Source organism: Saccopteryx leptura, chromosome 2, assembly GCF_036850995.1.
Source record: "Saccopteryx leptura isolate mSacLep1 chromosome 2, mSacLep1_pri_phased_curated, whole genome shotgun sequence".
Classification (NCBI taxonomy): domain Eukaryota; kingdom Metazoa; phylum Chordata; class Mammalia; order Chiroptera; family Emballonuridae; genus Saccopteryx; species Saccopteryx leptura.
Genome location: NC_089504.1, coordinates 296,107,498 through 296,134,819, shown reverse-complemented (window position 1 = coordinate 296,134,819; position 27,322 = coordinate 296,107,498). Strand labels below are relative to the sequence as shown.

Here is a 27,322-nt window from a genome sequence, read left to right as displayed (position 1 = left end):
GAGTCAGGCCCAACCAAGTGTCTCCGGCAAGGCTGGGACCAGCACAGCTTTACCTGAGAGAGGGATCCTCGAACTCCCGCCTCTGCTCAGGTGCCCGGAGGCTAAAGCAATGGGCACATCTCCAGCGAGACTGACAGTGTCTTTCATAGGACTGTGACAAAAGTAGGGCCCACATCTACTAGATGCTCTACAAACCCAGTCAAAAAGCAACATGAGTGGGTATTCTAATAATATGACAGATTTTTTAGAAAAGTAGCCCAAGAAAGAAACACATATAAATACAGATAGACATACATAAATATTTGTGTACATATAGGGAAAACAGCTGTGTTAGGCTGATTCACTTGCACTTTGCGTGATTGGTGTGTGAGCACGTGGCAGGGACATGTGTGTATGGACTATGCAAGGCTAGGGCTACTTTCACTCAGGGCAGGTTACAGACTGCCTGCCCACCACTGCAAGGGCCGTTTGGCCGTTTGTTCGCCTGCTGCCATGAGACGTGGTATTCCCCAGCCTGTTCGCTTGTCCGCTATTGTGAGACTCTATTAAACAGAATGGTCAAACACTTTCCAGCTCTGTTGTTCCTCTAGTGCAGGGGTCCCCAAACTATGGCCCGTGGGCTGCATGCAGCCCCCCAAGACCATTTATCTGGCCCCCGCTGCACTTCTAGAAGGGGCACCTCTTTCATTGGTGGTCAGTGAGATGCACCCTGTGCTCCTGGAGTACTGTATGTGGCCGCGCCGCAAAGCACGGCATTGTTCACGTACAGTACTACTTCCGGTGACTACTACAGGACGCACATGTCACGGCTCCGGAAGCACGTCATATCACTTGTTACAGCTAGCAGTGACAAATATGGAACCGGACATTGACCATCTCATTAGCCAAAAGTAGGCCCGTAGTTCCCATTGAAATACTGGTCAGTTTGTTGATTTAAATTTACTTGTTCTTTATTTTAAATATTGTATTTGTTCCCGTTTTGTTTTTTTACTTTAAAATAAGATATGTGCAGTGTGCATAGGGATTTGTTCATAGTTTTTTTTTTTTTGTAGTCCGGCCCTCCAACGGTCTGAGGGACAGTGAACTGGTCCCCTGTGTAAAAAGTTTGGACCCCTGCTCTAGTGTCTGCCTGAATCCAATGTGAACCTGCCTGGCCAGGGCCACTGCCATTACATCTGGTTTATTGGGCAGGATTTATAAGATCAGTATGGAGCCACCAACACCCCTGAAGGGTGGAATAGAGGAGTGGCTGTTCCCTGTGGCTACCCTGTTGGGCACTGTGGGCTGGGTGTTTTTACAGCCCTGTGCAAGAGGCTGTGCAAGGTCAAACCCTCCAGGATGAGGGGCAGACTGAGCACTGACAGCAGCTGGAACTGCAACAGTTGCTACAGAAGGAGACTGATCCTCTCAAGAGCTTCAGTGTAAAATGCAGGCTGAACATCAGTGCTGCCTGGACTTGAAAGAGTTGCTAGAGAAGAAAATATGGGTCCAAGAACTGCTGTCTGCCTTAGAAGCAGAACGTTAGCAGCAGCAGCTGTTAGAGCAACAATTGCAGGTTCAAAAGCTCAAGTTTCAACTTCAGGCTGAGAACTGGCATCCACAAGAGCCAAAGCAGTTGCTCAAAGAGAAGGTGGAGGTTTGGGCTGAAACTGCCATTGGTCACCCAGCCTGTGGTCACCCAGAAGGTAAAAACCTAGCCACAAAAAGTGCCTTAGGGGCGGGCACAACCTCCTCCGCAGCTAGTGGAGCACTCTGTGAACCGGCTCTGCATCCAGACAGAGCTGATGGAGTTAGGAACAAAATTCAGGCAGAGGCCCATGAAGTCCTTGGCAGCTTGGTTGCTGAGGTTGTGGGACATAGGGGGTAGATGGCATCATGCTCTCTGGAAAAGAGATGGAGAAATTAGCCACCATTACCATGCATTCCTCCTTGAGGCAGCATCTTCAAACTGCCATGACAACCCATGAAACCTTATGAGAATGGCTGATGGCTGCCATTCGTACTGTCTGGCAGAATGCTGGAGACTTGCCAGGGCAGTGAGTCAGTGGCAGTCGTATACTGAGCTGCAGCAGGTCCTCTGGGAACCTGAGGTCCCATGGGCCAGATGAGAAAGTATTTACAGCAGGGATGAGGGGCCTTATTTTCTGTAGCACCCTGTCTGCCCTTTTGGGGTCACTAGTGGCAATCTTGAGCCCTCTGTGGGGCAGCTCATCAATGCTATTACACAGACAGTGGCAGATTTGGGGGAAGTGGAAGCAACACAGAACCATTAGTCTCTGTAGGCCACTGCCTGTGTTGCCCCCATAACTAATAAGAGAAACAGGCCTGTAAAGGTTACCCAAACACAGATATGCGTTGATTTGATTGCATCCAGGGCAGATAAAGAGAAATTGGATGGCAGGTCTAACAGAGGCCTGTTAGAGCTTTGGCAGCTGCTTAAGTCGGAACAGAGGTACCAGCCACTGTAAAAGCAGAGTAAGCAAGTGGCCCCAGCAGCTGCCAAGAAAATGGGTAGTGTTCAGGTTGCACGGTTACAGGATTATATGATGGAGGAAGATGTGAGAGAGGAGGATTCCTAAGACCTATTGTTCCAGATTAAATATATATTGGAGACTGAAAGCCAACAGGGTCTTTGCAGTTTAGATTTTTGGGGGACAGAGGTGTGGGGAACTGACAGTAAGATGACAGTCTGCCTAACCCCCTACCTCACTTGTTCTGTGAAGTTGCTAAAGGCTATTTTGCTTGGTGCTGGATTGTTTATACTCATCCTGCCCCCCAGGTCCCCCAGAAAGACCGGAGGCAAGTTTCTTTTATCTTTTGTCTTGTGAAGTTAAGATGATATGTATGGTGGGGGTTTTCTGCACTTGGTAGAATTCTTGGGTTGCCTTGGAAATGTGACCAGAGATCTCTTTGATTTGCTAATGGCCTTACTTTGCCCTATAAATAAAGCAGGAAGTGGGTGTTGAGCAGGCTCTGTTCTTTCCATCAGCACTGCAGAGGCCTCCAGAGCCCATCCTTTCATTCTTTAAGCGTATTTTCTAAATTCCACGCCATTCCCACTCAGGACCTGGAATTATTAGCTGCGCTGGTTCGTGGCAGGGGGGAAGGCCAAGGAGCCCACTTAACAGGAACAGGTGCGGGCAGGAGGCCCTATGTGAAATTGATCATCCATTGGTTCCCTTCTAATGTGCAGTAGGTATTGATCTTAGAAGATAATAGATGCTTTTTGCAGCAGCAGCAGCAGCAACAACAGCTAAGAGAACTGTCAAGGCAGCACAAGCCTTGAATGTATTTGACCACCCCAGGTCCTGTGAGTTTGGACCTCTGAGTGGTTTGGATGTGGGTTGTGGTGACAGACTGAGTACTTACGGTAAGGCACTGAGGCCAATTAAAAAAGAGCTGTATGGCTAGTTGCCTGTAATGGACCTTTACCTGGGTGATGTGCACAGACTGCTGAGTTGTCTATTGTGGACTGATCACTGAGTGGTGTAATGGACTCTTGAAGCAGGGACTACAACAAGAGGGGGGCGGTGGCACCCTTGCTGGATGGAAACATCGCTTGTGGACAGTATGAGAGACACTGACAGGGGCCTGGCACCTGTGGAGGCCCTCCTGCACCGCACAGCTGCTCCTATCCAGTAGCAGAGATGCACCAAGGACACTTTCTTCAACGGACATGGCCCTGGACCATGCAGACCCTCCCACCTACCGTGGGGTAGGGGGCTAGAGGTGGGCCTCCAGTTAACTCCTGGGCAGAGTGCTCACATTGTGAGACATTGTGAAGGGCACCTTTGTAATTACTGTCATTTTTGGTACAGGCTGTACCTTTGTAATTCTTTTGCTGTGGTCTGTACTGTTTCTGTTTATGTAATGTATGTAATGTACCTCACTCCTTACACAGGGACCACTGCAGAAGATACCTGTCATGTGGATTGTGAGGCGAGCAACCCTAACGGGGCGGAATGTTGGGAAAACAGCTGTGTTAGGCTTGCTCGCCTGCACTCTGCATGATTACTGTGTGAGCAAACAGTGGAGACACATGTGTATAGACTATGTGAGGCTACAGGTGCTTTCCCCCAGGGCAGACTGTGGACTGCCTGCCTGCGAGGGACTACTTTGCTGTTCATTCGCCTGCTGCCATGAGAAGCAGCTTTCCCAGCCTGTGTGCTCATCCGCCGTTGCTAGAATCAGTTAAACAGAATGGCCCAGTGCTTTCTGGCTCTGCAGTTCCTTTACCGTCTGCCCAAATCCAAAGTGAACCTGCCTGGCCACAGCCCCCGGCATATAGTACATATATGTAGAGAAAAAGAGACAGATTGCTTGCCTGACTGATTGATTCATTTAAGGAAAAGGAATCAAAAGTATCCCAAAATGCCCATCAAGGAACTGGGCAAGCAGGCTAAGGCATACTTACAGATGGAGAATAAACAGCGAGAACTGTCAGCATGTCTACTACTCTGGTTGTTTTCACATGATTGCATTTCATTTTCCCCACCACTCCCTCCATTTCCCTATTAGGTGAGAATCATGCCCAGTTAACTGAAGACAATGAAAATCCCGGAAAGGGGAGCTGCCCAGCGCTAGAAGTTAGTGATGTGGAAAGCTGAGACTCACATCCCGGTTTTCTGAGTCCCCGCCCAGCACTTACTCCACTGCATCCCAGACTTTCCCCTAACTCTGCATGTGGATTAGGTCAAAGAATGGAATGGTAGGTATTAAATAATATTAAACAAAAGTCAAACCATAGTAAAGATGTATTGGTTTTAATCATGTGAAATTTTATAAGTAGATACCAAAAATAATGATGACACTGGGGAACAAATTTTTTTCATTTTCTGTTGCATGAGGTTTTAGAACTGTTTTTATATATTGCTGCATCACTGATTCCAAATCTGAAATTCATTTTTTGGTGCATGCTCTAGTTTTTATGAAATTTTAATTTCTTTTTGTTACAGTTAATGACATGCATTGGTTTTTAAATTGGAGTTAAAGGGAAACGACTCTTGGATTGAATATAACCACAAGGCAATTAATGTTTTACAAACATCACTTTTATACAATTGTAGTTGTTTTTAAATGTAAAAAATTATTATTTGATAAAAACACCCTCTTATTTTGTTTTAAGATTGAATCATGGCTTCTTCGAGTAGGCATAAATGTAAGAATAATCCTGACACCTTCTGTTATATATGTGGCTGTTATATACTTCAACGTCAAAGGCACAATACCTATTTCATCATTTGTGACATGTGCATATATTGCTTATTTTCAAGTTCCCCTTGGCAATCAAGACAAAAATTGGGCTCCTCATATTGTGTGTCATAATTATGAAGAAATGCTTCATGATTGAACAAAAGAAAAATGCAAAGGAAGGCTTTTGGTATTCCTATGGTTTGGCGTGAACTAAGGACCACAGCAGTGACTGTTATTTCTGTCTGATCCATACAAAGGGCATCGGCAAGAGAAAACAGCATATGATTGCATAGCCTAATATTCCTTCAGCAATACGACCTATCCCACACTCTGAGACACTCCCGGTTCCAGTTTTCAATGGTTTTATTGCTTCTAAGGACGAAGAAAATGAACATGGTGATCAAGTGTATTTTGATAAGAAGCATGAAGAAATGGTTATAGAATCTGAAGGGTCTTCTTCTGATGCCAAGCAGTCATTAACCCCTCAGCAGTTTAGCCAACCCGAATTGAATGACTTAGTAAGAGATTTGGGCCTATCAAAGAAAGCAGCTGAGTTATTAGTCTCCAGGCTTCAAGAAAAGGATGTACTTCACCAGTCAGCTAAAATATCCCATTTCAGGAAGCATGAACAAATTTTTGCGGACTTTTTTTTCGAGGACAAACACTTTGTTTACTGTCATGATATCAGTAATCTTCTCAGCCAGCTAGGTGTTACCACTTAGAGTCCAACAGAATGGTGACTATTTCTTGACAGCTCCAAACAGAGTCTGAAATGTGTTCTCCTACACAACGGTAATGTTTATGCAGCAGTTCCAGTTGGTTATTCCATTCATCTGCGAGAAGATTATAATGACATAAAAATTGTCCTTGACTTTCTGAAGTATGAGGAGCATAACTGGATCATTTGTATGGATCTTAAAATGGTAAATTTCCTGCTAGGACAACAGAAAGGTTTCATGAAGTATCCTTGCTTTCTATGTTTGTGGGACAGCCGAGCTTGGGAGAAACACTGGACACAGAAGGAGTGGCTGAACGTGAAGCTCTAAAAGTAGGGATGCAAAATATTGTGAATGAACCTGTAGTTAATCAAGACAGGATCATTTTTCTCCCACTTTACATCAAACTTGGCTTAATGAAGCAGTTTGTTCAGGCTTTGAAGAGAAAAAGTAAATGCTTTCAACATATTATTTCTGCTATTCCTGCCTTGTCTTTCGAGATGATAAAAGCAAGTGTATTCGATGGACCTCAAATTCGAACCCTCATACGTGATGAAGAATTTGCCAGGAAGATGAATAAGGAGGAGAAAGCAGCATGGCAGTCTTTTATGGCAGTTACAAAGAACTTCCTAGGCAACAAAAAAGCAGAAAACTATGAACTTGTGGTTCAAAGGATGCTGTTGGCTTTCCACAACATTGGATGTAATGTGAGCGTTAAGATTTACTTCCTGAACAGTCACCTTGATAAGTTTCCTGAAAATCTTGGAGCTGTTACTGATGAGCAGACTACTGCTGGAGCATCAAACGAGATGGTCCTTAACAAGTACACAATCGCAAGGGCTACAAACGCAAATTTTTGCCTGAATAGCATTTAAATAAGTTTTGCGCAAATTTTATGATTAAAATAAGTGTTTTAATATGTTCTATTTCAAAATTGTAGACAAATTTTAATGCGATCATATATTTTAGTGTATTAGCATATTTACTGCTTTATATAAATTATTATATTTTCACAAAGATGATGCCCAAGAAGACATTCTACTTCATTATGTTAAACTAAATGTTGAAAATTTTACAATAAGATGAAAACGTAAAATCTTGAATTGCAAAAAAACTGTAGCTTACAGAGAAAAACTAATGTCAGATGTGAGATCAGCACACTTGAATTAGGTAAGAACAAGTGCTTTTGTGGATGCAACAAAAATTTTGATCCCCAGTGTAATCAGAATGAGACTGATAGAAGACAACTGGAATCAAAATGGTCCGAGTTTGTTTTTCCTATGACGTTGCTTAAGCATACGATGCAGAACACCAGAATCTGCTCCTCCATGCACGCCGGCGCCAGGCTAACTCAGGCCAAGGAGAGGCAGTAAATGTACAACACCTGCATGGGCGGACCACCGCTGCGCAAGGTTAAGATGGAGAAATGCCTGTCCTTCATAAAATTTTCAGCTCTTTCAGAGCCGAGGGAACCGGAAGAGTTTCTTTGCTATATCAAGGGATGAAACTTCTGCAAATTAAAAAGCTTGAGGCCAAGTTCATGTATGCAGAAATCTCCTTGTTTTAACATTAGCACTTATACTTTATAACAAACATTATTTAAATTCCTCTGTCAAGCAAAAGAATTTAACCCTGAGAGATCCCTTTTGCAGTGCATCTATTGTCTTCAGTCAAATAAAATTACTCCTCTGGCTCCTGTCCTCAGACTACACTGCTGTTTAATGGTGAAGCCAGCATCCCAGCATGCACCTCACTTAGGCCTTGCCACGATGCCGGCACTTGCGGAGTGCCCAGGGGAGGGCCTGCAGGGACTGGGGGCTCACGAGAACCTCTGCCCCTCCAGACACAGCTGAGAAAAGACTCACTGGGTCTGCACAGCCCCCCTCTCACTCCCAAAGCTGAGGCGTGGGCAACATGCCACTTTTATCTGGTCCCATGGTTCTTCCATTTTTATAATGAACAGCTACCTAGTCTCCTAATCCAGCAAGATGGCAGAAGAAGGAAGGGTTGACCAAGGTTTTCTGAGATTGTTTGAAAAAAAGAAAATGGCTTACAAATACAATTCAAACTAGTGTCAGTTTCTTTATGAAATCTACTCTCTTATTTTTTTTAAATGTAGAAGTAAAAGTTCTTTAAATGGTTTCTCTTAAAACTACTGTTTTGATTTTAAATTACATAACAATAACCTCTTTTGTTCCTTTCATTTTAAAATTCTCTTTCTTCTCTTCTTATGTTGACTACTAATAAAAAAGTATCCTGATCCAAGAATCTGGGGAAATGCTTGAAATGACCACAATCAGATCAGATCAGAATATTACATTTAAGGGTAGAAAACTGATCCAGAGTTTATTCACATCTTCCTAACAACTACACCTAAAAAAAAGCCAGTCAGCTGCAATGGCTGAGCTCATTCTTGGCTTCTGGCTACAGTCTCGAAACTTGAATCTACTGAGATTTCTTTAATATGTCAGTCACTCTTAAAAATTTTGCATATATTATCTCATTTAATCTTTGCAACAATTCCAGGTAGTAATTATTACTATTGTATTGTAATTGTTGTCCTCATTTTACAGATGAGGAAACAGGGCACAGAGAAGTTGAGTGATGTACCCAAGATCACTCACCGAGCACGCTGGGAGCTAGAACGGAACCCCAGGCGGTCTGGCTCCAAAGCCCACGGGACCACCAGACCATCATGGCTACTCTGCTGCAGCCATGCAAGCTCCTCCTTCCTGAAGTCAGGTTCATTGCTACTGTCCCCACACACAAACTCAGACTCACATCTCTCATCATCTTCACCGCTTCCCTGGTCCTCCCGAGTCTTCTGGCACACATTGCTAGCCTTCTCTTGATGTAGACCAAGACGTTGGTGTCTCGTCCTGGAAGGGGAGATAGAAAACCAAAATTTAAAAAATACATACAAAAACAAGAGCTCTCAACTGAGCAGCAAGAAGACATACAGAGGCCCATTGCCGTGCCCCTAAAGTAAAACCTCAGCAAGAACAGACTGCCCCTTAGTTGCCCTTACATCCAGGAGCATGATAACTTTGCTAGTAGAACCCAGACAGAGCACAGTCAGCGTCCTTAGACTTCCAAAGGTCAAATCATGTGACCGAGTCTGGACTCCGTGTCTTGAGCTAGGATGCTGAATACTTGATAAACAAAATCATCTGCCACAAAGTGCTGGGGAAATGCCCAACCCACCCTGCCTGTGGTTCACAGAGAACTCCTCATGCAGCAAGTGCGCATGCTTGCAGTGGAGACGCAAGAGGTGAACCTCAGGTTGCATCCTGATGAACTATTTTTTTTTCCTTCTTGACATTAAGTCTGGAGAAGCCTCATCTTGAACTTCTGTTTTATATTATTCTTTCCCAAACACTAGTGACATCATAATCATCTCCAGGTCCACAGAGCAGTCGATTTTAGATGGCAATGTTAATACATTCCAGATATGACAATAGCGTATGCAACAAAATGAAAAACGGTCCCAGTGTCAGGGAAAGCACTGACAAGCTAAACAGTTACAATAATAGTCACCAGAATGGCTCTTAAAAAATACATTAACAACTTCTTATCTTAATCTTTTATTTAATTATATGTCTTTTGAGGGGATGTTTCCAGACCAGTGAGAACACGCATGTGCTTAATCCTCAATAAAATTACCATGTTTGAGAAAAATATGATACACCTGTTATAGATTAACTACATGTATAATATGCAGCTATTAAAAGATGTTAAGACTAAAGTCCTAACATTTCAAGTTTAAAACAATGAGAACAAGATGTGTGCTGAAAATCTGCCAAGTACCTACAAATTATTTTAAAGATGTGATTATATTCTTTGGGTGTATTTAGGCAATAGGCTGAAAGGATTTAATTTACAGGAAAAAAAAAATTCTTGTTATAAGTTATGTAATTTTATGTACGTATTAACCCACAATTAGTGCACAAAATAGACATTTACCAATATGTCTTCAAAATTTGTTACATACATTTTTAAAGCGAGATACAGATGGTGATTACAGACTTGATTAACATATGCTTACTGCAACATCAAACTAAAGACCCGTGTATTGCTGAGCTATGTGGACCTACTCATGTCCACACACAGGCCGTCACGAAGAGGATTGACTGCACCTTAGTCACAGGGAGTCATGCGCTTAGGTTCTGCACCAAATCCAAGTTTGACACTAAAACTTGATTTTATCATCTCAAATATGAAGGAGAGATACTACACTCTTACTCTCCAAGTGACAAGAGAGAGAAATGAGGTGAGAGAAATGCCACCTGAAGGGAACAACTGAAAATTGGGTTGGACGACGAAAATATTCCCTCTCACGAGGATCACTAAATTTCTGTTTAAACAGTCAAAAACTTGGCAATTCAGAGGGTTGGGGGAATTCTAGAAATGGTTTTGTTGTCTTGTTTTTATACCACTCCCCCAAAATATCACTGACCCTCAGTTTAGTGAACTGAACTGAAAGTTCTCATTTTAAAGTTATCTTAAATACAAGAAGTTGCTATTTTTAATGTAAAAAAGATAATTTAGGAACTTATGGCTCTTTCTGCCTGGAAGTCAGTACCAACGCTTCATAAATAAGAGCTAAATACTGAGACAGTCAACAATAACTGTTACAGGGTTAATGGTGCCAGTTCAGCCCGTGTTGTGGAAGACCTACAGCATGAAACCTTTCATAACATTAACACTGACTAAGTCCTGTTCCCCAATTACGACTTAGAGCTATGGGGCAGAGAAGTAACAAATAAACAGAAATATGAAAGAATTCTGGGGAGAAAAAAAGTTACCACTAAAGCTTATTACCAGGGGTATGTGTGTGTGTGTGTGTGTGTGTGTGTGTGATGGAGAGAGGGATAGATAGGGACTGACAGGAAGAAAGAGAGATGAGAAACATCAATTCTTTGTTGCATCTTCTTAGTTGTTCATTGACTGCTTTCTCATATGCGCCTTGACCAGGGGGGGGTGGCTATAGCAGAGCTAGTGGCCCCTTGCTCAAGCCAGCAACCTTGGGCTCAGGCCAGCAACCTTGGGCTTCAAGCCAGTGACCTTCAGTTTCCAGCCAGCGACCATGGGGTCATGTCTATGATCCTACACTCAAGCCAGCGACCCTGCGCTCAAGCTGGTGAGCCCGCACTCAAGTCGGATGAGCCCTTGCTCAACCAGCGACCTCAGGGTTTCAAACCTGGGTCATCCGCATCCCAGTCCAACGCTCTATTCACTGTGCCACTGCCTGGTCAGGAATTAATAGTTATTTTTGGAATTAGGAATCTCTGGGCAGAAAAGAGAATCTGAACACTAATTTGAACAGCAACAAAGCTATAAGGCAATTACGTGTTGCGCTCTTATGGGAAGGAAAAAACAAAGGCAACAGCCAGCACTTTCTCCCATCAGGGAGAGTCATATTTTGAATTTGCTCTAATTCATCGTGTTACAATTCTAACCCCCAACACTTCAACCTGGAGGAAACCTTACTATGCTGGGCTTCATACTGGGATCCGTGATGCTGCAGCTGCTGAGAGCGCCGGTAGCAGCCGTCTCCAGCCTTCAGCGCCTGCTTAAAGAGTTTCTCTGCTTCCGCAATGGTTGTTGCTTCCTCTTCAGCCAAGAGAATATAAGCCGTCGCACACCTGTCCATTCAGAGAATAGCCACCATCAATTACAAACTCAAGGACACTGCAAGAGTTGTAGGAGTGCATGCAGGAGGGCAAGGAATTAACGCCAAAACATGCAGAGTGGCCAACTGGTTCATGCACCTGTTTGTAGTTGGTGACACAAACAATGGTACAAAAGAAATGTGTGTAGTTTAGCTTGAGAGGTAGGATGCACAGTGTTAGGAGCATGGGGCTCACAGGGGGACTCTGCGCCGTATTAGTGTGTCACTTTGGGCAAGTTATTACTCTGCCTCCCTGAGGGTTAAGTAAGGTGATGCATGTGAAGTGCTCAGTACAGTAGCCAGCATGTGCTCCATGCTCAATAAATGTCAACTAACGAGGGTGGTGAACACAGCTGTTATTAACTATCTCCTTTCAACACTCAGCATTAGAGGTACTCCACATAAGTTCACTTCTGTTTACTAAACAGAGTCTCCATTCTCAAATACAGATTCAGTAAATCAAGCAAGTTACTCACTGATAGAAACAGTGCTTCAACATCTCATTACAGTTAGCACTGATTTTCTATGTCAGAGAAGAAGAGAACCTACAGGCAGTGTTATTTCTGAAGAGCTCAAAATCCGGTTCAGCCTCAGTAGCAAACAGAGTTAAAGCTCATGCCTTTGAAAGTAGTAGCTACCACTTGTTGCTTAGTATATATTAAGCACTGTACCAGGCACTTAACATTTATCGTCTCATTTAATCCTTTCAACAACCCCCGAAGGTAGGAAGCCAGAAAGGATAAGCTATTAACTAATGAATAAGGGGAACTTTTGGAAACTTAAACCTTCCGAATCATTTAAGAACAACCCAACTTCCAAAGAAAGGGACAATAACTGAGAAACGCGGAGGCCACAGCTGACCGCACAGGACCTCGTCCGCACAGACCCCACTAGTTTCCTTCTCCACTGTCTCTCTTGCGGTCACTTCCCTACTTAGCAGACCCTCCATCAGACCACAGGAGAGAAAATAAAAAGAGAGTAAAACCAAAAGTTACTCTTACTATTCATGAACTGCAACGGCCAGCTAGGTAAAGGAGGCTGAGCCTAAGGCTAACGTCAGAGGGGCGGTTCCTAGTTACTCTGAGCCCTGCGGAGGGGTCTTGTCAGTGCTCAGCCAGGCCAGACAGCCTCCAGCAGGACCAATCAGTGGAGCTCACACTGCGTGTGGCGAGATGGCGAGAAAAAGGCCCAGAGAAAAAGCTGTAAACCAATTACTGTGGAGGGCAGTAGATACGACTTGGAAAGAACAATAGTGACGTTCACACTGCCCGGTAATTCACTTGAGAAAATAACTGGGGTAGGCATCAGGAAGCAATACTTAAGGCTCCTGATAGCGACACATAAACATGGGTCAAGGGCAATGAAATGAAAATCGAGATTACAATACGGAGTGGTAGATACAGCATCCGAGGAATCGGCCACAAGATTACAGCTGGTGGGCTGGAAACTCAAGACAGGCTGGGGCTAGCTTGCTTCCTTTGTCATTTATATTTCATATAGTATCTTAGAGGAGAGGCAGAGTAGCACTACTGGCCAAGAAACACACGTCTATGTGGAAACTCATGAGTCTGGGGTGTAAACATGCTAAGAGACTGTGGGTGAAGGAGGAAGGAGAGAGCGACAGCAGTGTGAATGGTTGGGGAGGACAGGACAGACTGCTCGGCTCGATGGAAGATACAGATGGTGCATCCTGGTCACAACACGACACACATACAGAAGCAAGAAAGTGTGGTGATGGGGGTCGACCATCCAGATGTCTGCTAGAAGTCTCATTTGGTTAGAAGGAGGGCACCCGACAGGTTCTTGACTTACTTTGGTAACAATTTAATCTCCCAGATGGTAGAGGAAGCAATTAGGGGAACTTCAACTCTGGACCTAATTCTGACCAAGAAGAAAAAATTAGTTGGTGAAATGAAAATTGATAGGAACATTCCAAGAGAGTTACTACGTCATTTTGGAGTTCAGGGTAACCAGAGAGGGTAAGGTGAACTTCAAAAAATTCAAAGAAAAGAGGCATGATTCAATGGCATGAGACTCAGAAGGAAAAATGGGTCGATGAAGGTTGGGTAGCTTCCAAATATCCAACTGGGACTGCAGTCACCGTGACCCTCTCAGGAAGAAGAGAGGCGGGACAGGTAAGTCACCAGTGTGGCTGCACTGAGATCTCTCGCCAGGACAGTTTCAAAGGGCATATAAAAAAAGATGGAAAGAGAGTACATAATGAAGGATTATAAAAGAGTGACATGAGCTTATAAGAATGGTGTCATAACTAAAACTCCAAATTAGCTTAAGCTTACAAAGCAAAAAATAACGACAAAACAAAAAATGCTAAAGACGACCATCTCTTCCCTATTCTGAAGTTATGTGTTAGGCCCTATCACTGCCCACTTCTCTCCAAAATCATCACAAAAATAAATAAGGAAAAAAGACAAACAACACAACACCACCACCAAAACAAGGGAGGCTTATAGTTAGTAGCAGCAGATAAAGAGAGAGCAAAACTTTCTCATTTCTGTTTTGCTCCTGGTTTCTCCATCAAGGATAATCACTATCAGACTGAAAAAGGGAGAAGAAATTAAACTCTGAAATGGGTTAAAAGATGTAAGATAGCAAATAACTGGTCTATCCTGAATTAACTACTGTACTGGGATGGGCAAATCACAGGAAGCCAACAGACAGGCCAAGGAATGGCTCTCTGCAGATAGTTAGGGCTGACAAAGAATGGAGACGCGCTGGAAGATGAGATGACAAATGCAGTGTGAATGGCCAACAGGGGAAGAAGGCCCACATCCCAAACTGGAGAACGGTGATTTGGAAAGATATTCTAATCAATGGTTAAAGGGATAGTCTCCAAGCATTCTAACATGAAAGTAAACAGCAGAGCTAGCTTAAGGTCACTAAGACTAATAAACAAATCAGTTTGTGCTAGCTTAGTTTACTCTAAAAGATTGCCCATTAAAGATCCACAGCTACAACTAGCATCCTTAAGGTCAAAATGGAGAAAAATGGGCTGAATCACAGTGTAACTGGTGGCTTAGTAATTAACTGAGCAACATGAAACATGAACCTGGAGGGTGGTTCCTCCTCATGTCCCAGGGACCCAGCCCTGACCCTGACCGTCTGTCAGAAACATGGATGACGCACAGAAGGCAGGGCTATCGACTCTGTAGATGACAAGAGACTGGGAAATAAACACGTTGTGCGACAGAATCAGAAACGAACGGGTTATCACGGCAGGATTTCCAACCCTCAACAGGATCCTTTTTCTAAGACTGCTGAATTCAGAGGGTTCTGTAGCCTTCTTCCGAAAAAATCATAAATAGCTTCACGATGACCACTTGGCAGGGAGAGCGGCGAGGTGATTCACGCACCAGATGGATGGCTGTGCTGAACGACCTTTAAGGTCTCTGCCAACCCCGAGCTTTATGACTCCAGCTTCAAGAATCTTCTCATGTTCTGAGATCCCCGGCAGAGATTCCCCGTCTGCCTTGGTAACCCACAGACTGTTTAGCAACAAGAAGCACAGCACTCCCTCTTATCTTTGCCTTGATCTCAAAATATTTTTAAAGGGTAATTTTTTAGCTGATGTTTCAGTACGTTTTCCCCACTAGCAGAAGGTCTATCTAGAGAAAATGTGATGGCACAGATGAACATTCTACATCTGTAAAAATTCCCCTGTCACACTGCTCCTGGATGTAGAGCTGCGTTTATTTTAGGTACAGCTCTGGAAGGATTGAACTTAGGGTCACAGCAAACCACTGAATTTCTCTCATTAAAATGACTTAAATCACCTTCACAAAAAGGTTTTTAATAGACAGATGCCCCCCAAAATAATCCTCAAGTTCAAATGCATAGTTTAATACTGGTATCTCATCAAAGGCAACTGAACACAGTCAGCAGAGAATAAGATAAAAGCAAGATCTCCCCCCGCCCAACTTACTCATTAATCTCCAAGGCTTCATGAGCTGCAGAAATCCTAGCCTGGGGGTTTCTCTCTCTCCATGCTTTCTGCATTACTATTTTACAAAAAGAGAACAAAAGCAGGTTAATTAATACATATAGTTAGGACAACTCAATATAGGACAATGACTAAATTAGTAGTGTTGATTACAGGGAATATTTCACTTACCAAGAGGATCAGCCCAAACCTCCAAAGTCACACAAATACATTCTAACTTGATATTCGACTGTCCTTCAATTGCTAATATCAAATCTTTCTTGTGCTCACAGAACTATAGATCTAAATTTTATAGACTAACTCATCTATAATCTTAGAGACAATCTTGATTAAGGTTTCTTAATCCAGAAGAGGCACTCTATCTGAGACTTAATATTTCTTTTGCTCATTAATGTAATTTGTTGTTAAAGAATGTGTATTATTTTACAAATTTTGAGATGACATTGCTATTAATCCCTTCCTTCTACTTAAACACAACATAATTTCTATTGGTCATTTCTCCAGACATTTGCTACAGGCTATGTATATTAGAACACTATAAACCCACTGAAGAACTATGAGTTGGGTCAGAAGAAAGTACTCTAAGCTTTTGCTCAGCATGTGTACCTGTTTCCAGGGCTTGCTGCCAATCTAGTTTTCATATACCAGAGCAGTTTGTTAGTATACTGTAGGAAGTCAATACTAGAATATTTATTACACTATGTTTCCACCATGCAAAAGCACACCATTTGAAAAAGAGTAACATTCTCTTTTAATTTGTTCTATAAATTTGTACCTTCTAAGTTAGTTTCTTATGAGCATGTTTGTATTCCTTTTCTTTATTCCCCTATTTACTTAAAGTAATATCAAAAATATCACACGTGACCAGGTGGTGGCACAGTGGATAGAGTGTTGGACTGGGACACAGAGGACCTAGATTTGAAACCCCAAGGTCGCCAGATTGAGCACAGGCTCACCAGCTTGAGCGCAGGGTCACTGGCTTGAGCCCAAAGGTTGCTGACTTGAAGCCCAAGGTCATTGGCTTGAGCAAGGTGTCACTTTCCATGCTGTAGCCCCTGTTCAAGGCACATATTAGAAAGCAATCAATGAACAACTAAGGAACTGCAACAAAGAACTAATGCTTCTCATCTCTCTCCCTTCCTGTCTGTCTGTCCCTGTCTCTGTCACCAAAAAAAGAATCAAATTATTTATAACTAAGGCAGTGTCACATGCATTCCTCAACAAAGTCTGTTCTAGGATGAAAAACAAATTGGATTCCAACAGCCAAGACCATACCCCCTTCAATGCTAATGAACCAACAAATATGCATCTAAATTATTATAATATACCCTTTAATCATTTGAATTAACTGAATCCCAATTTCTTTTTTTTAATATTTTATTTATTCATTTTTAGAGTGGTGATAGGGAATGAGAGAGAGAGAGAGAGAGAGAGAAGGGGGAAGGAGCAGGAACCATCAACTCCCATATGTGCTTTGACCAGGCAAGCTGGGGTTTTGAACTGGTGACCTCAGTGTTCCAGGTCAATGCTTTATCCACTGCGCCACCACAGGTCACGCCTGTATCTCACTTTCTAACTAGAGTATCATTAAGAAGACATGCCTCTTCATCTCAACCAAGGATTTAATTAGCTTCACATAAGATTTATATTTCCTCAAAACATGTAAATCCAACTTTGGTATTTTTCTAAATAATATTTTAAATTATAATGTGGGGACTCAATTCTACATCATTACTTCATTGTGACAAAGCCTTTATTTAAGTATCAGAATTCTAGATTCTGCTAGTCAAACTCCAATTTTTTATTCATTGGGGTTTTCTTAAATCATTTAAAACTTTTTTCAACAGTTGACATACAGTATTATACAGGGTGGGGCAAAAGGAGGTTTACAGTTGTTCATATGGAAAATAATACATTAATTAATAATTATATAAAAATAAGCTGTTTCATGTACTCACAACTCTGAACCTCCTTTGCCTCACCATGTATTAGTTTTCCGTGTACACCCGAGTGTTTTACGTAACTTACTGAGTGATCATCCTGATAAATGTCGCACCCATACGACACTGTAGATACTTATTAAAATATTATTAACTATATTCCCTATGCTATACTTATATCCCCATGACTATTAGGTAACAATCAATTTGTACTTCCTAATATCATCACCATTTACACCCATTCCCCCAACCCTCCTCCCATCTGACAACTATCAAAATGTTCTCTCTGTCTATAACTCTGTTTCAGTTCTGCTTGTCCATTTATTTTGTTTTTTAGATTCAATTGTAAATAGATACATATTTATTTTGATTTTATTGTTCATAGTTTTAGTCTTTGTTTTCTCTTCTTCTTAAAGAAGACACTTTAACATTTCATATAATACAGATTTAGTGGTGATGAACTCCATTAGTTGTTTCTTGTCTGAGAAGCTCTTTATCCTTTGATTCTACATTATAGCTTTGCTGGGTAATCTTGGTTGTAGGTCCTTGCTTTTCATCACTTTGAATATTTCTTGCCAGTCCTTTCCAGCCTGCAAAGTTTCTGTTATGAAATCAGCTGACAGTCTTATGGGAGCTCCCTTGTATGTAACCAACTGCTTTTCTATTGTTACTTTTATGATTCTCTCTTTGTCTTTAACCTTTGCCATTTTAAGTAAGATGTGTCTTGGTGTGAGTCTCTTTGGATTCATTTTTGGAACTGTGCTTCCTGGACTTGTATGTCTACTTCCTTCACTGAGTTAGAAAAGTTTCCTGTCATTTTTTCAAATAGGTTTTCAGTTTCTTGCTCTCTCTTCTCCTTCCTGCACTCCCATAATGCAAATGTTGGTACATGTGAAGTTGTCCCAGAGGTTCTGTACACTCTCCTCATTCTCTTGGATTCCTTTTTTTCTTCTTGTTCTTCTGATTGGATACTTTTTGCTTCCTTATCTTCCAAATTGCTTATTTCATCCTTCGCTTCATCTAATCTCTTGTTGATTACCTGCAATGTATTCTTCATTTCAGTTATTGTAACTTCAGTTCTGAGTGATTCTTTTTTATGTTTTCTATCTCCATGTTTTATGTTTCATATCTCTTTGTTGAAGTTCTAAAGTTCATCAACTTTTCCTCTAAATTCATTGAGCATACCTATAATCACCGTTTTGAACTCTGCATTTAATAGATTGCTTCTCTCCATTTTGTTTAGTTCTTTTTCTAGATTTTGTTCTGTTCTTTCATTTGGGACCCGTTTCTTTGTCTCCTTCCTTTGGCAGTTCTCCTAAATTTGTTTCTATATATCAGATAGAGCTGCTATGTCTCCTAGGATTGATGGAGTAGCCTAATATAGTAGGTGTTCTGTGGGGTCTGGTGGTACAGCCTACCCGATCACCCAAGCTGGGTACTTGAGGTGCAACCCCATGTGGGCTGTGTACAACTTCCTATTGTAGCTGAGCCTTGATTGCTGTTGGCACATCAATGAGAGGGATTTGCCCCTAGGCAAATCAGCTAGAAGGATTGGCTTTGACCACCAACCACCAATATCTGACCACCATGGAGGACAACTGTGCAGGAGTCCACCCAATAGAGCAGGACTTACTTCAGCAGGGTTGTGGTGCCTGCCGAGACTGCCCCTTAAGTGTGTCACCTGTGGAGGTGGTTGGGTGGTGGGTTTTTGATGTGGTCTGAAGCCGTCCACCAGGTACACTGGGCCAAGGTAACTGCCCCTGTGTTCTGCCCAGAGCCACCAAGCATAAACTACAAAATGATCTGTGCTGGCCTTGGAGGTGCCCAGAAGAAGCTAAGCTGTAAACCAAGTCCCACTGCTGCTAGTGCCAGGCCCAAGGCTACTTAGCAAGAGGTATAAGGCACTCTGAGACCAGATGCTGTGGGTGGAGCACAGAGCACATTCCTAGCAGCTGTGGCTGATGCAATGCTGTGAGAATACTCCAGCTTCCAGAACCCTCCTGGGCATACCAAGAAGGGAGCTCGCCTGCTATAAGGAAGTGACTCAGTGCCAACCATGCAGCTCCCTGATCTTTTCAACCATTGGCTATGAAGGACATGCTGTAACATCCTATTGGCTGAACCCATGTATATAAGCTAGCTTACTTCCTGAATAAAGTGGATCTGCGTCACTGAACCTGGTCCCCGGAGTTGAGTCTTTGCATCTCTGTCGTCCTCACCCCTGGCAGGACTTGTCCACAACTGGCGCCCAACATGGGGCAGGGACCTAACCAGCATCCAAGGGACGGGTGAGTGACCCTCTGCAATGGGAAACCTTCTCCCCCACTCTCGAGCCTGCGGGCCCTATTGCAGAGTAGGCGAGTTAAAGTTTGTGAAAAGGATCTCTGTACTTACTGAGAGATTCTCTCTGGTCTCAATCCCTGGATTGAGGACATGCTGCTCTGGGACCCGGATACTTGGGCCCAAGCTTTCCGGCACGTCCATTCAGCCGAAGTACAGGGGGGACAAACCTTCCCCCTCGGACTCACTCCTGCCTTATTGGCAATACATGCCTGCCTGACCAGTGCTCCTCCTGGGGACCCTCCGCCAGTGCCAAAAATATTACAGGTTACCCCTCTCTCTGGGGAGCCCCTACCTTCCTATTTGCCCCCCTCCACTGAGGAGGAAAGTAGTTTAGCCTCTGAGTTTGACAAAATTGTGGCTGAGCATGCAGAAACAAAACCAACCAAATTGCTAACTGCGCCATCAGCTCTGCCGCCGGAAAAAGCAGAAGTCGCTACTTCTGCATTCCCTGCTGGGGTTCAATGCCCCACCCCAGCCTATCAGATGCCATTTTCTACCCCAGCTTTAACTCCAACACGTGTTCCAGCTGCAGACCCATGGGCCAGCCTATACGCCCCCATGTGTCAGCAAAGAGATATTTCCTGTGCAGCATTTGGACTAGAGAACTCTACTGCTGCACAACTGCAAGCTTGGTATCCACATGACCAAAAAACAGTCATCACTCTCAGAAAAGCTATCCAGGACGATGGCCTTCATTCTCCCTATGTTCACCAATTACTTGAAAATATCAGTATTCATTTAAATTGTCCTCATGATTGGAAGACATTGGCCCAAGCAGACATTACTAGATAGGGCTCTCAGCCAGCTTAAAGAACTGTTAGAGGAGCGTCAACACCCTTCGTATATTCAGCATCTTCGTTCCCATTCTGGCTTGCCTGGCCCCCTAGCGGCAGGCAACACACAAGTTCATCATCTAGTTTTAACAGTCTCCCCTATTGAGCAAGCCAGACAACTTCATGCCCAGTTTCATATGTCTGCCCATTCTCTCAAATCTCTCTTTCCCCATCTCACTCACACAACCTGCAAACACCTTGTTCACATATGTAAACAGTGCAGGCCCTTACTACCCTTAGGCCCCCTACAACCACAGGGTGTCAACCCTTGAGGCTTATAGCCTAATGCTCTGTGGCAAATAGATGTCACTCATGTCCCCCAATTTGGCAAATTCTGCTATGTACACATAGCAGTAGACACCTTCTCCGGAGCCGTCTTGGCCACGGCCTTAGCAGGAGAAAAGCTACACATGCAATTTGTGCCCTTCAACAGGCCATGCTTTGCCTTGGTGTACCTTGGGAAATTAAAACTGACAATGGGCCCTGTTATACCAGCAGCCAATTTAAAACCTTTTGTTCCCAATGGCAAATCACACATCGCCTTGGCATTCCTTATAATCCCCAAGGACAAGCTGTTGTAGAATGGTGACACAGAGACATTAAGCTTCAAATTCAAAAAGAAAGGGGGGATATGCCCCAGGCCTCACCTGGAGAAGTGCTCCTCAGTGCTGTATTCACTCCCAATTATTTAACTTTTGATTCTGAAGGATAACTCCTGCTTATAAACATTGGGGAGGTCTTCATAACCAACCGACCCCGTTGCCATTAGTACACTGGAAGGACCCAGCCACAGCTCAGTGGCAGGGACTGCACCCTCTTCTAACACAAGGAAGAGGTTATGCTTGTGTTTTTCCAGAAAATAGCCCACATCCAATTTGGATCCCAGGAAGAAACATACGGCCACTCCTGGTGTCCCAAGATGACCCCACCAATGACGCCTCCAACACCTGTGAACCCTCCAGTTCAGGAGATGGCCAGACTCAGCCTTGAATGGCCACCTGGAGGAGGTCCTGACTCTGTTCCTCTTCATGTGTGCCATTATCACAGTGAACTCCCAAGTGCAAAGAGATCCTCACGTCTAGGTGGCTGTTCCCCACCCTGGCATAATTATGCCTGTTGAAGTTAATAGCCCACAGTTTCCAGCAGGATATTCCAGTAACTGCTCCCTTAGTCTCCCTTGTGACAATAGTGGCTGGGAATCCCAACAGTGGAACAGCACTATATGGTGTAACCTCAGTGACCCAATGCTACTTCAGTTTACTCTGAATAATAACACCATCCCCTCGGAGGGGTGGGTCCTCCTTTGAAATCATACTACGGGGGATTTTGCTGAAAACGGTACTACCAACCAAGGCTCAGTACTGGCCTACAAGCCCTCCTCCCCCTAGCTACTAACAGCTGGGCCCGCCCCGCTAACCTTGCCTTCCCAGGGTTGCCTCTTTGCCCACTCCTGTATGACAAACATCTAAGAACACTCTCGAGAGAAGGAATTCCCTGGAGAGACTGCCTCATTGCCTCTGGCCCCAATGCACAGACCATCAACCTCGGAGTTTGGCATCAGAAGCTGAGAGATGGAATGCAACCATATGCAGTAGGCAGTCCACGGCAAGCCATCCGTTTTGTGTTTGGATGCTGGGACCTTTGTGGGAAGGGGGCGTGCATGGACCTACGTCCATTTTTTACAATCAAAATGGAATTGTGTTTAATGGCACCTAGAAGGTCTCTGTAACACAATAGGAGGGAAATGATATCCCAACCCCTAGGAGGAATCCCGTTTAAGATCCCTGTTCTATTTCCTAACTAGTCAAACATTTTTTTTTAATTTTCTTTTTTAATTTTATTTATTCATTTTAGAGAGGAGAGAGAAAGAGAGAGAGGGAGACAGAGATGGAGAGAGAGAGGAGAGAGAGACAGAGAGAGAAGGTGGGGAGGAGCTGGAAGCATCAACTCCCATATGTGCCTTGACCAGGCAAGCCCAGGGTTTCGAACCGGCGACCTCAGCATTTCCAGGTCGACGCTTTATCCACTGCGCCACCACAGGTCAGGCCCTAACTAGTCAAACATTATAGAAGCTTGCCTCATTGTTTAATCCAGCTAATCTATTAGCATATAGTATAATAGGTATTATAGTTGTTTTACTTCTACTAGGGTTCCGTTGCATAATGTGTAGCATTCAGAAGCTACAACAGCAAGCTGTCATTCATCAAGTCCAATTGGCCTTAATTAAAAGAGAAGGGGGAGATGTAGGTGGAGCGCAGAGCACATTCCTAGCAGCTGTGGCTGATGCAATGCTGTGAGAATACTCCAGCTCCCAGAAGCCTCCTAGGCATACCCAGAAGGGAGCTCACCCACTATAAGGAAGTGACTCAGCACCAACCATGCAGCTCCCTGATCTTTTCAGCCATTGGCTTTGAAGGACACTCTGTAACACCTTATAGGCTGAACACATGTATATAAGCTAGTTTACTTCCTGAATAAAGTGGATCTGCATCACTGAACCTGGTCCCTGGAGTCGGGTCTTAGCGTCTCCATCATCCTCACCCCCAGCAGGACTTGTCCACAAGATGCTACTTGTTTGAGTGATTTTAGAAAAATATGAAGCATAAGCCAAGACAGGTCATTTGTTTGAAAAAGCCTATGGAAACAGCTTACATGGGCCTGAATGTTGGGTGAGGTGGGGTCTCAAGGAATCACTGGGGCAAGGCAAACAGTGTGAACTGGGTTGATGGAGACTCAGATATGACTCCCACTTACCAACTCTGTTGGGGGAGAGTTTAGCAAAAGATAAAAGGCCTCTTTCAGCACTTCTGTCTGGGAGAAAGCTGTCCCTAACTTCTCATCCTAATGCCAGACAGTTCAGCTCATCCCGATATGTCTCTGGTGCCTGTCAAGCTACTGCCCCCATGCTGGAGCTCAGAGGCAGTGAGTCTGAGGAAGTCCGGCATGGGACCCTTAAGAGAAACACTTGGGATTCCAGTAGCCCTCCATCTCAGCCTCAAATCCTGCTGGTTTATACAGCCATAAGTTAGGGGGACTTCTTTTCCTGGCACTAAAACCCTGAGCTGGGGGGTCCCTTCTTTCCACAGGGGCGACCTCTGCAGCTAAGATATCCCTCCAATTTTTATCCACCACATGTGGATGTGGGACCAGCCCCTTCCACATCCCTGCCCCATTTACCAATCTTGATGTGGCTTCTTTAATTCAGCCAGATTTCAGGTAGATTTAGATGATGGTTGTTCCGTAGTTAAATTGTCATTTTGATGTGATTGTGGGAGGAGGCAAGAACCTCGTTCACCTATGCCTCCATCTTGACAGTAAGTCCTTATTGATTGGGGTTTTTATAGAGTAGATATTCTAAAAATAATAACCTTACTATTTAAAACAGACCCAAAAGTCCTCCCACTCAGCAACTAACGAACGGATTTTTCATACTTGCATCTGCAGGACGCAGATGGTCTGAGTCACAAGTAAAGAATGTCTGGTGGTCCTGAGCGGAGAGATTCATGTCATAGTAAGTCAGAGGTTCTCGTCCCGTCACCCAGGTGTACCTGTCGAGTGGAAATAAGATCGTCAGACACCTTTGAGAGAGGGAAACAAGACCTACAAAATATTAACCTGCACAGGAATTGAACTATAAATCATTAACTGAGAACTAAAACAGCTTTGCCAATGCGAAAAAAAATGTATATATTTTAAATCATCTTATTCTTTCCTTAGGAACTCTATCAGCAGGAAAGAAGTTTACATCTTCTCCTATATTTGTGTCTTAAAATCTTACTAGTACTAGTTAATGAAAAACTTCCCTAATTAGTATTATAAATAGACATCTCACAAAAGCTATGACAATTCTGATTTGCTTAATTACTCTGCAAAATTATATTTCAACATAACTTCTGCGGCATCTTTATGACCATGTTCCAAGTAAATGTCAAAATATTTTGACTGCATAATATATAATAAAAAGAATGACTAAAATAGAAAATTTCTGAAAACTACATATTTTTTAACGTAATTTCAATACTAAAATATTTATAAAACAAAAAGATCAAAACACTTGAGGGTAGTATCAAAAAATGGAGGCGGGCCCTGGCCGGTTGGCTCAGTGGTAGAGTGACGGCCTGGCGTGCAGGGGTCCTGGGTTCGATTCCCAGCCAGGGCACACAGGAGAAGCACCCATCTGCTTCTCCACCCCTCCCCCTCTCCTTCCTCTCTGTCTCTCTCTTCCCCTCCTGCAGCCAAGGCTCCATTGGAGCAAAGATGGCCCAGGCACTGGGGATGGCTCTGTGGCCTCTGCCTCAGGCGCTAGAATGGCTCTGGATGCAACAGAGCGACGCCCCAGAGGCGAAGAACATCGCCCTCTGGTGGGCATGCCGGGTGGATCCTGGTCGGGCGCATGCGGGAGTCTGACTGCCTCACCGTTTCCAGCTTCGGAAAAATGAAAAAAAAAAAAAATGGAGGCAATAAACAGACTCTTGCAATGACCCCTAAATGAACCAGCAAAAACATTTCCTGCTATCTTTGCTCTCTGAGCTACTCATTTGTTTCCCAAGCTGTCAAAATGCTTACCGATTATATTCAGCGCCCCGAAATAAATTTAGTGGATTTCGCCATACTTTGCATTCTGCAATGAAGAGAAATACAAACATGTTACACATAGAGACACTACAGCTACAAGCTAATTAATTCAGCAGAACACCCTTCCTGGCCATAGGATAAGATAATTTTATTCTCTATCTTCTACATGGGAAGCTCTGGGTGATTAATCAGGAAATGTAGCTCAGGCACCAGAACTTTGGAAAGTGTCACATAATCTCTTTGAGCCCAAGTTTCCTCATTTATTAAATCAAGGTATGTGCCAAAATCAGCTAGTTCATAACTTTTACAATCATTCCAAGAGGTCTAAACAGATTCTATAAGTTTACTTCTAAAATTATAGGGAGAAGATATAGGCAGAAGTAAAATTACTTTCTATCACTCTCAAATATATCTTACTATTACTTTATATATGACAAACTTAACTTGAACTCTATGGTATAGCATGCAAAGAACCTTAAATTTTTAATTAGGGTCTATGTTAGTTTTGATTTTGTGATAATTTACCAAATTGCTTTTATATTGCTGTAAAGGAGTGACAGGAAAATTAATGTAGTTAACATTATTATAAGGAGAAATAGTATGGAATAAATTGTTTTAAAGCATTTAAAATTATTTACTTGGCAGATACATATATTAATCATCATGCTAATATCATGTTAGCATGTACTAATAGATTATACATCTTTGTTATACAAGGCCCACAAAAATTGAGAACCACGGGACTTTTACTTAGAAAAGTCATTCATTAACTCTTAGGACTGTGAAACAGTAAGTATACAAAGTACATTCTTTTAAGACAGCCTATGATTAAGATTTTCTACTAATTCAGAATAAAACATTTCTTTGGATAAATAATGTTTTATTAGAAAATAAAATTAACTAACAGTGTGTGTGTGTGTGTGTGTATGTGTGTGTGTGTGTGTGTGTGTGTGCAGTCAGCCAAAAAGGACATCTAAAGACATATACACATAAAAGTGATAAATTATTGCAGAACTCAAGGAACATCAAAGGCCATGGGTGAGATATCAAGATTCCATCCTGAGTCCTGTTACATTCCTTGTCCATTTTCTTACCCGCTCACTCACCCATCCATCCCATCTATCCATCCAATGAACACTGAGCAACCAGTGGGGAAACAAACAAGCCATTACTACAATACAGAGTGAAAATCGAAAACATAAAGCACTATGGTAACACTGTGTAATTGTAATAAATTGTTAAAATAGGGAATGAGCCCTGGCCGGTTGACTCAGTGGTAGAGCGTCGGCCCAGTGTGTAGATGTCTCAGGTTCGATTCCTGGTCAGGGCACATAGAAGAAACAACCATCTGCTTCCCCACTCCTCCCTCTCCCCTTCCCCCTTCTCTCTCTCCCTCTCTCTTTCCCTCCCACAGTCATGGCTCAATTGGTTTGAGGAAATTGGCCCTGAGGCTGGCTTGCTCTGTGTAGTCTCCACCTCAGGTGCTAAAAATAGCTCAGTTTTGAGCATAGACCCAGATGGGCAGAACATGGCCCCAGAAAGGCGTTGCCAGGTGAATCCCAGTTGGGACACATGTGGAAGTCTGTCTTTCTGTCTCCCCTCTTCTCATTTAAAAATAAAACTGGGAATTAAAGGTATACACACAATAGAAAGACATGTTCTTATTTAAATTTAACTTAAAATTAGGATAGGATACCACTTAAAATTGGCTCAATGTTTATAAAGGATGGCCTTAAATTTTCTGTCACTTAGCTTAACTTGTCATTTAGGAAATGATCTTTGCTCAATTCTGAATCTTTTAATTTTATTAAGAAACTTAAACTCAGTGGCTATCACTTCATATGGAACTAACTAAAATATGCTTCCCTTAAATAATTACCTCTTTCCCAAACAAAAGACCCCTGAGAGGTGTCACTGATGCAATGGCTTGAATCATACTGGTGAGCCAAACAACCAGAATCACTGTCCCTGTGCTATTATTATAACTCATAGGTCCTTACCATTCCCAAACCCTCCTTGGAGGACGTCTTTCATTTATCAAAGTGTTCTTTCATTTAAAACTTTAGAAATATTGCAAGCTTTGTATTTAGCAT

General features: G+C 43.0%; 1 protein-coding gene across 6 annotated transcripts in view; it reads right to left on the bottom strand.

The window, feature by feature from the left end:
- ST7 (suppression of tumorigenicity 7) overlaps positions 1–27,322 on the bottom strand; it is a 307,405-nt gene that overhangs the window by 92,791 nt on the left and 187,292 nt on the right. For 4 of the 6 annotated variants that reach the window (XM_066362540.1, XM_066362542.1, XM_066362539.1 and 1 more), the window contains exons 4-9: positions 25,221–25,275; positions 24,087–24,202; positions 15,521–15,596; positions 13,393–13,461; positions 11,400–11,554; positions 8,691–8,788 (exon numbers count right to left, since the gene is read on the bottom strand). In XM_066362540.1, coding sequence (XP_066218637.1) covers positions 8,691–8,788; positions 11,400–11,554; positions 13,393–13,461; positions 15,521–15,596; positions 24,087–24,202; positions 25,221–25,275 — 569 coding nt within the window. The remainder of the gene's footprint in view (positions 1–8,690; positions 8,789–11,399; positions 11,555–13,392; positions 13,462–15,520; positions 15,597–24,086; positions 24,203–25,220; positions 25,276–27,322) is intronic. The other 2 variants (XM_066362543.1, XM_066362544.1) reach the window with 1 other exon arrangement.